This window comes from Sorex fumeus, unplaced genomic scaffold (genome assembly GCF_029834395.1).
Source record: "Sorex fumeus unplaced genomic scaffold, SorFum_2.1 ptg000078l, whole genome shotgun sequence".
Taxonomy (NCBI): Eukaryota; Metazoa; Chordata; class Mammalia; order Eulipotyphla; family Soricidae; genus Sorex; species Sorex fumeus.
In genome coordinates, this window is record NW_026606135.1 from 3289198 (window position 1) to 3299415 (window position 10218).

Consider the following 10218-nt stretch of genomic DNA (forward strand, 5'->3'; position numbering starts at 1 on the left):
CTGGGCGACACAAAGTAACAAAATAGGAGACTAACACCCAAGAACAGCCAAGATAAGTACCAGGAGGTTTATTCCATGGTTTGGAGGCCAGTCACACATGCTAGGGGAAAAGGCAGCTCAGATAGACAAGGGAGCACCAAATAAAGGGTATTGGGAAGATCCTCCCAGAATGGCAGAGCATGCTGAAAGTAGATTATAGACGGAACATGATTGCCACTCAATGCCTCTTTTGCAAACCACAGAATCCAGAAGGACAGAGAGAGAACAAAAGGGAATGCCCTGCCACAGAGGCAGGGTGGGATGGGGACGATGGGGGGTGGGAGGGATACTGGGATCCGTGGTGGTGGAAAATGGGCACTGGTGGAGGTATGGGTACTTAATCATTGTCTAATTAAAACTCAAGCACAAAAATTTGTAAGTCTACAACTATACCTCTTGGTTTGTCACTAATAAAATTTTTTTAAAAAATGTCATCCATGAAAAAAAAATCCCATTGCTGGATCTTGGTGGCCTTTACGGGACTGTGTGGCTTCCAGACTCTCCTTCCTTACCTGGTTTTTCTCAATTATCCCTTCAAGGGTCCTTGCCCAGGACTCCTCACTTCTCAGCACAGTCCACAAAAATGATCAAATCTTTCTGTGAATTTGGGACTCAGGGATTTGAATTACTGCCACCCTGCCCTGAAATTTGCACCGGAAATTTTCAGTCCCTGTGTGCAAAGTCTTGTCTATGTAGGGATGAGGAATCCTGTCTATGATGGGGGTGCAGAATACTTCATGATGGGGTGCAGAGTCCTGTCTATGATGGGGGTGCAGTGTTCTGTCTATGATGGGGGGGCAGTGTCCTGCCTATGACCAGGGTGCAGAGTCCTGTCTATGATGGAGATGCAGTGTCCTTCCTCTGGTGAGGATGCAGTGTCTGTCTATGATAAGGTGCAATATCCTGCCTATGACAGGATTGTAATGTCCTGCCTATGGTGGAAGTACAGAGTCCTCTATGATTGGGGTATAGTGTCCTGCCTATGATGGGGTTGCAGTATCCTGCCTATGGTGGGGGTGCAGTTCCTTCCTATGGGGGGATGAAGTGTCTGTCTATGATGGGGGTGCAGTGACTTACCAATGGTGGTGGTGCAGAGTCCTGTCTATGATAAAGGTGCAGTGTCTTGCCTATGACAGGGGTGCAGAGTCCTGCCAATGGTGGGGGTGCAGAGTCCTGTCTATGATGGGGGTGCAGTGTCTTGCCTATGATAGTGGTGCAGAGTTCTCTATGATGGGGATGCAGTGTCCTACCTATGATGGGGCATTTTGGTTGTCCTCTCCTGCAACTCCTACCTCTACAACTCTAGTTGACAAGTTTTGCTCCTTTTCTGGTCCCCTTTATGGTCTCCCCATCTTACTGTTACCCCAGGCCCAGCATTTTTCTCCTCTGCCTTTATCCCAGAAACTTGCAGAGAAAGGCTGATTTGGGTCCAGGCACCCAGGCAGTGTAGTTAGCAGTGTCTGTGAAGGTGCCCAGATTCACCCAGGACCTTTCCTTCTGTTAGCTTTTCATGAATTCTCTAGAAGATCCTTGATCCCCCTCATCTCTCTCTTGTTTCCCTCCAAGTCTGTAACCTGCCTCTAAGTTGTCTTCCTGGGAAGGATTGGTTTCACTGGCCAACTTTCTGCAGCTCACCCAGCAGTCTTGGTCTGGTTCACCTCTCCAGCCTCTTTATCACTCTCTTCTTCCACTCTGGACTCCAGTTATTCTGAACCGCTTGGTCTCTGAGGAGGCTCTGCCCTTTCTTGCCTTGCTTGTGCTGTGCCCTCTATCTTGAATTCTTTTCTATGCCTAAACCATTTGGATGATTGACTACAATTTCTAAACTGTGGGTTAGTGTCACCACTTCTGTCTTCTCCTTATTCCATAATTGAACTTCCAGCTTTTAGGCACTCCACTTATGCTGATATGGATAAAGACAATGTAATCTCTAGGTTTAGCCATATTCCTGGTGTTCAATGTTTCTTGTTTGGATGGGACATAACTGGGTAACTCATCTTCGTAGCCCTTGTCTCTAACATAGGACTGGGTACATGTTGAATGAATGAATGAATGAATGAAAGTAACCGTGAGGATTTTCTGGATCCCACTGCCCCATTCACAAACTCTGTTTTGATAGCCTATCCTTGACTAGTCCGGGCCCACTACTCTTTGTCCCCACCCCTTTCTCAGCTCTGGTTTATTGTTAGCCAGAAATTTGGTTCTCTGTCCCCTTTGCCGCTCTCAAGCACAGTGTATCTGCCACAGTTGCATGCAGTGGTGACTGTTTTTGGACTCAAATACTGGAAATTTACACTGATCCTGGTAGATTTAATTTTTTCATGTTCAATTCCACATGGCCCTTTTGGGCAAAATACTGTGGTGCCAGAAAATTCCACCTGCTTCCGACATCTGGTTGCCAAAATAGTCAGATTGTAAAGTGTCAAATTCATGACTCCATTGTTTAAAGTGCATTTCTCAACTGGGTCCATATAGTCCCTCGAGGAACCTGAGGGTACCCCAATGGGGATTCAGGTGAAAATTTTATATATGTGGGGTGGGGGGATATAAAATAAGTCTAGTGGTCTAATCAGGAGGACAATAGGAATTCAACAAGTTCAAAATGGGACCACAGTTGAAAAAAGGTTGAGGAACACTGATCTCAATGACTAAATTATAAACCAGATCAAATACATGGTGCGACCTTTATGATAGCTGAAAGATTTTACAAATTTCTGATTAACTTGGCTGTACTATATAAAAAGCTTTATTATGGAGAACAAATCTATTCACTTGATTATGGAGAACAACTGTATTCACAAATAGACATGGCATATAAAGGATTTAAAGAGTATCTCAATAGACTTTTATCTCTGATCAGTGTTTATCTAAACAGGGTCCAGTAACCACATGTCAGAATCTTATGGACCTTTTGTTAAAATACTGACTCCATCTCAAACTCATTTAAATATATCTCCTTATGAGGGTCTCTGGAATCTGTACTTTCACTATACTCTTAGACTGATTATATTGTTTTTTGAAGGTTGTAAATTGCTTGTGGGATTAATGAGTGTTAGAAACTCATGAGAATGTGTGTTTAATGATGCCTTAACTCTCTATGTCAAAATATGTATCACTAGCATTACTACCCAGAGGTTCTAGAATTCTTATTCAGTCTTGGTTGGTGTCCCTTGTACTGGGGAGCCACCAAGGGGAAGAAGCTGTCTATTCCAGGTCATGGAGGTATGGACCACGCTGTTGTGTCTGATAATGGTATGCTGCTTCATGTGACTTGAACATAGACCTGGTGAAGACAGTGGATGTCCCATGACTCTGTATGTGTATGATGGGTAGGAAGAGATAAATTGAGGTATGTAAAACCTAGTATTCGTATGTAGGACAGTCTTCATTTCTACTGCTTGTCACCCGAGAAACAATGCTGGCAGGGTAGATGAGGACTGAGACCAGGAGCATGTATTGTATAAGTCCCAAGATCTTGGGTCTGTCCTAAGGGACATGAATTGCCATGGAAGCATCTGAAGTGTCACTGTACTTGGTGACAGTTGTTGGTATATTTTAATAAAAGATAATAAGGTGAGTTCCACCCCCATTCACTAAAGAATTCTGCCCTTGGACCATCAGTACACCAATTCAACTTTATGATTTTAAAAACAGCCTTGAAACCTGAATCAGAGAGAATTTCTTGAGCAAAATCTGGCATAAGGTGCACTTGGATTTGTATCTGGGACTCATTAAATAACTGTGTGACTATGGGCAAGTTACTTTCCATCTCTGAGTCACAAGCCCTCCTGGACTGAGATAGGAAACAGTGTGAATGTTTCTTTCTGGCTTCCCTCCCCCAGATTCCACATAGGAGGTCAATGTCTAAGTATCATTTGTTTCTTTGCTTTTCAGGTTCCTTCACAGAACATCCTGAAATCTTCTCATATCCATCATGAACATCTCTCACATGCCAGCCCTGGTGTTGCCAGGAACCCTGCAAGTTCAAAACAGAAGCACCATGAAGGGCATCCCATATGACTTATATGACCACTGCCAGGATTCTGTGGGTTTCACGTTCTTCATTGTCACCTTTTACAGCATTGAGACCATTGTGGGGGTCCTGGGTAACCTCTGCCTGATATGTGTGCCCATTAGGCAGAAGGAAAAGTCCAATGTAACCAACCTGCTCATCGCCAACTTGGCCTTCTCAGACTTTCTCATGTGTCTCATATGTCAACCCCTCACTGTCGTCTACACCATCATGGACTACTGGATCTTTGGTGAGGCACTTTGCAAGATGTCAGCCTTCATCCAGTGTTTGTCAGTGACAGTGTCTATACTCTCTCTTGTCCTTGTGGCTTTGGAGAGGCATCAGCTCATCATTAACCCAACAGGTTGGAAGCCCAATATCTCTCAGGCTTATCTGGGCATTGTGGTCATCTGGCTCATTGCCTTCTTCCTGTCCTTGCCCTTTCTTGCCAATAGTGTCTTAAAGGATGTTCTTCGCATGAACCACTCCAAGGCTCTGGAGTTTCTGAAAGATAAGATGGTCTGTACTGAGTCTTGGTCAGTGGACTACCACCGCATCATCTACACCACCTTTCTGCTTATCTTTCAGTATTGTGCTCCCCTGACTTTCATCCTGGCCTGCTATGTCCGCATCTACCTGCGTCTGCGGAAGCAGAGGCAAGTGTTCAACAAGGGCACCTATAACTCACGCTCTTGGCAGATGAAACGAATCAACAGGATCCTTATGGTAATGGTGGCTGCTTTTGCTGTGCTCTGGCTTCCCCTGCATGTGTTCAACAGCCTAGAGGACTGGTATCCTGAAGCCATTCCGATCTGCCATAGCAACCTCATCTTCCTGGTGTGCCATCTGGTTGCCATGGCCTCTACCTGTGTCAACCCTTTCATCTATGGCTTTCTCAACACCAACTTCAAGAAGGAGCTCAAAGCTCTCGTGCTGACTTGCCAGAAGAGCACCCCTGTGGAGCAGTCTGAGCAACTTCCCCTGTCCACAGTGCACACAGAGGTCTCCAAAGGGTCCCTGAGGTTCAGTGGCAAGTCCAATCCCATTTAATTAAAATGAAGTCTTCTTGCTGCCACGCTCATTGGTAAGGGTCCCTCGCTTAGTTAAGAGGACACAATGCTGGCTGGGGGGTGGCTCTTCAATTGTATTGGTTTGCCAGGGCCCACACAGGCTATCAAGAGCTCATTTCTGCATCCATTGCATTGTCAAGCATGGCATTCTATTGGCTCAGCTGTTTGTTCCTAGGAGAATTCTGAGTCTGGATTCTGTAGGTCACTGTATGCTCTGCAACTTAAGCAGATGCCCAGACTTGGAGATGGCCTATTGATAGACAGAGTTCATTCTGATAACTCAGAAACAGACGTGCAGTGTTGCAAACCAGAGGTTTTTTATTTATTTTTTTTAATCTCCACTGATGAGATTGTGAGATCTCTTTGAGGTGAACAGCAGAAGAATGTGGAATCAGATATCTGAATCTTGGTCAAACTGTAACATCAGTGAGAGGTGATGCTTGTGGACAGTCTTTGTAAGTCATAACGGATCACCAAAACTGATACTATGGCGACAAGACAATGGGAATTGCTGTTGCATCACTAGTTGCAGAGGATGGTTCCTAGTAGTCTTGGATCCTCACATTCCTTCATGGAAGGAAAAAAGTCCCAGAGCAGCAGGAATTCCAGGCTTTGCATCTTAACCTATTTTTTTCCTCACTTTCACTCTATCTTCCACCTAATATGGAAATAGACTGCAAGTTGCTCTTCTTGATCAGACTGTGAGCACTTTGAAAGCAGTATCTGCAATTTTCACAGCATCTGTGTCCTTCATGCCTAGAACAGGCCCTGGCAAAGGAACAGTGCTACCAGGTTTTATGGCAAACTGGTTTGAAAGGTGCCCCTGTTGATTGCTTTGTTGCAGCAGCCCCCCCCCCCCCCCCGCACACCCTATGGTTGAATGTGGGAGGGGTGTGGGCTACTCAACAAGCCAAACTCTTTTGCTTGCCCTTGGTGCCTCTTGATGACAATTGGCCAGGGGCTCTGTTGAGTGCCCCACTGCTGACATTGCAGAAGCCATGACTCCAGTCCTTCAGTACCACTCAGGTCACTCTCTGACCACTGAATAGACTTGCCTTGGGAAATAAGCCAGGCTTTTCCCAAAGCCTCTCCAGGACTTCGTGTCTCCCAGATATCTTCAGCAGTGGCAGGACTGCAGAATTCTTGAAATCTGGCTCATGGAACATTGGCTGAAAGAAGAGATCCCTTCTGCCACCTAGTCAGGGAAAAGGGAGAAAGGGCTACAGTGAATGAGAACATTCTATTCAGGAAGGTCACTCACATGTCTTCTGGATGCTGAGCCAGATTCAAGGTTTAATCTCTGTGCTTACTGGGAAGGAAAGTCAGGATCACTCCTGGGTCACCCTCAGTGACTCACTCTGCCTGCTTACACCTCCCCTTCAGTGGAGTGGACAGTGACTGGACCTACCGTGGTCTCTCCAGGGCTGGGTATTCAGGTGCCCAATGCTGGCTATACTTAGGGGATCTGGCAAAGCGTCAGGCAGCAGGAGATTGAACTTCTTCTCTAACCATCCCTCTGGCCTGGCCCCCGAATTGAAACGTGTGCAGCACACACCCAGAGTAAGACTCTTTGAGCCATAGGCTTCCTCTGGAAACGGTTTGTTCTGCCCAGCTTTTAGTCACATCTTCCATTCTGTCTCTTTGTTTCACCTTTATCTTGCCATTGGGAACAGATTGTTGAGACACTCTATTGGATGCAGCTTGTTTTTGTCTTTTGGTGCCATCTGCTGCTGGTTGCTCTAGGTAAGCCACCTGTCATCGGAGCTCAGACCTTGAGATCCACGCCAGCTAGAAACTTTCTAAGGACTTGGGTCCAGCAACTCTTACAGATTCTAAGAAATTGTCTGGAATTTGCATCTCATCACTCATCTTCATGGTGCCATGATGTCTGAAGACATGAATGCTTTAGGCTGCTTCATGCTTGAAGATTTTAAGAGCCAGGCTTGGCATCTAGTGAAGATGCTTGACGATAGGAATCGGGATGATTGATGGAAGCGTCACTCAGTGTCTTCTCTGCTCTCCCCTCCTTGGCACAGTGTGTCTGTCTCCTGTTCCTAGTTCCAAATGATCCTTGAAAACCCCTTGGTTACCCAGCACCCTAGGAACTGGCCACTTAAAAGGTACTCAGATCAGCAACCTCAGCATTATCTGGAGTTGGTTAGATATGAAGAATCTTTCTTTACACCTCAGAACCTTTGGATTTGGGATTCGCATTTGATCTACCTTGATGTGAAAGATGTACACAGTCAAGTCTGACAAGATTTGCTCTAGGAAAGATTGTCCTGGATCCCATGTTCAGAGCAGAGCATTAGGAAGCCTCGCTCTGGTTTGAGGTGGTGTTATTGAAAAGGCCAGAGCCAATTTTGGTGGTTTGTCTCATCTCTGGCCATATGTGGACATATTTTTTGCCTTATTCTTCTTTCATAAATATTTGCCAAAGGAACAGTTTGCATAACTACATTCTTGGTGAACATGCCCCTTTGTATTCTGCTGTATTTCATTTAAAACTGCGCCAGCAACAGTTTTCCATCCTGCTGGGTGTTATTTTTAACAACTGATTAGGAGTTTATAAAACTCTCTGATGACAGCTAATACCTCTCAACAGCATTTCTCTTCAGCTTCAGCCTTTCTCATGCCCAGGAAGTGCACCTGCTCCTGAGAATAAGGGAAAGAACCTTTTTAAGGGAAGCATCTTGGCTGAAATGGAGACTCACCCCCAAAGGCTGCCTGAAACGCTAAGTGAATCCCAAACCGTACCAAAGTTTGACCATTTGAGCTTTAATCTTGCCCTTTCTTTTGAAAAGAAATCATGTTGAATTGTTTTCTCTGGTGTAACAGTAATCATTTATTCTTGGACATATGCAAAATATACAAAAATAAAACCATATTCCACTATCAAATATTGTCTTTGTTTATATTTTTGGTTCCTTCCTTCCTTCCTTCCTTCCTTCCTTCCTTCCTTCCTTCCTTCCTTCCTTCTCTCCTTCTCTCCTTCCTACTTAACCTCCTTCCCTCCCCTTCCCTCCCTCCCTCCCTCCTTTCCTTCCTCTCTCTGTTTATCTCTCTCCCTCTCTCTGTTTATCTCTCTCCCTCTCTCTGTTTATCTCTCTCTTTCTCTCTTTCTTTCTTTCTTTCTTTCTTTCTTTCTTTCTTTCTTTCTCTCTCTTTCTTTCTTTCTCTCTTTCTTTCTCTTTCTTTCTCTTTCTTTCCATGCTTGAGGTTTATCTCAACTACACTGTCAGGAGTTGCCAGGAATCAGGCAGTGCTGGGGTTCAAACCCAGGAATTTTGCACGTATAAAGCAAAGGCTCAGTCTTTTGTTCTATCTCTCTGACCCTGGGGGAGTAATTTCTTTATCTTTTATATTCATAGTTTTATTTTTAGTTTTTTGAAAACAGGTTGAAATCATATGGGGAGTAAATGTGTGTTTATGCAACATTTAAGAATCACCTTATACCCTTTTTTACTTTTTGCTTAGCTATGTAAGGATTTCTATCATTCATTCAGCAAATATGTCAAACACATGAACAGTATTGGAATATAGTGAAAAGAAAATACTCTCCATTTCAGTTCTTCTGGAGTTTCATGATTAATTCTTGCTTGCTCCGTTTATCATCATCTATTGTGGCATGTTAAGATGTTTTTGGACCTGTTACATAAAGTTCTGTGATGAATCTCTATGTGGAGAATTTTTTCTGTATTTGGAATTATTTCTTAAGAAGATATTTCCAGAAGTGGAATTAATGGGTCAAAGTGCATGGACATTTTTTAAAGGCTCTTATGCACTGCATGCTAAAATGATTTCCAAAGAGGCTGGAATGACCAGTGTTCTGGGACCCACGCCTATTTCACTGTGCCCTAGTCACTAGTGGTAGTACTTTCCTTGCTCACTAAGTGCCACATCTTGATATGACATCATCCCAGCATCAAAAGTTCCTGGCTCTCCTTTGTATAAAACTTTTCTTAAGACCTAGAAAGGTCTTAAGACCTGTGATCCCCTCCTCCAGTACTCTCACACTCACCTGTCCATTCAAATAGTTTTTTGTCAAAATCTCTTATGACCACCAGACTGCCAGTCCACAGACAGTTCTCAATCTCATCTAACGAGAATAATCAGGGATATCTGGCAGTTGATCAACACCTTCTCTTCTGACTCATTCCTCTTGTGACTTTTTCAGAACAGCAGACCTGGAGGCAGTGGCTTTCTCTGTTCGCAGACTGATCCTTTGATGCCTGAGTCTCTGTTCAAAACTTTCCATTGATCTTCTGTCACTCCTAGAGCAGAGTTCACATTCCATAGCCTGTCTGAACTGACCATCTTTTTGTTGCAGGCAGGTAGATTGTCAAGACCTGGTAATGTATGTTAGGGAAAACAGTATCTGAAAACCTGAACCAGCCTGGAGGCATGGAGGCCTCTGACATAAAGGATCCATCTCAAGAACCTGGAAAGGGGCTGGAGCAATAGCACAATAGGTAGGGCGTTTGCCTGCCACGCAGCCGGCCTGGGTTCGATTCCCAGCATCCCATATAGTCCCCTGAACACTGCCAGGAGTAATTCCTGAATGCAGAGCCAGGAGTAACCCCTGAGCATTGCCGGGTGTGACCCAAAAAGCAAAAAAAAAAAAAAAAAAAGAACCTGGAAAGCCACTGAGATGCAGAAGACAAAGGAAGTGACTGTGTTGCTGCTGGGTGCATGTGTTGCCCAGACCCAAGTGTTGCATGTGTCCATGTTGCTTGCAACATGGTGTCCAATTACATGCTGCCCACATTTTCCCTCTTGACATGCGTACTTTAGTACTTTAGTACTAGTTTGGGTACTGGCTTTCTCCACTCAGGAGAAGCCCGTAATTTGCAATCTTTCTTCTCTCTCTCTCTCTCTCTCTCTCTCTCTCTCTCTCTCCTTCAAAATTTCCAAATAAAAACTATATTCACTTCACTGTTTCATCTCCTCCTGAAATTCTTTTTTTGTGATGGCAAGGCAACAGACTTTAAAAGTTCTAGACCTGAGTAAGACCTAGAACTGATTTTTCTTTTCTACAAAGAGCAATTCCTCACTCCGGCCTGAGTCCAGGGGTCCTCAAACTCTTGGGTGGCAGGG

At 44.4% G+C, this 10218-nt stretch overlaps 1 protein-coding gene across 1 annotated transcript; it reads left to right on the plus strand.

Moving 5' to 3' along the window:
• Window positions 1-3973: 3973 nt before the first annotated feature.
• NPY4R2 (neuropeptide Y receptor Y4-2) lies at window positions 3974-5101 on the plus strand. The gene has a single exon (XM_056130448.1). The coding sequence runs from the start codon at window positions 3974-3976 to the stop codon at window positions 5099-5101; it is 1128 nt and encodes a 375-aa protein (XP_055986423.1).
• The last annotated feature ends 5117 nt before the right edge of the window (window positions 5102-10218 follow it).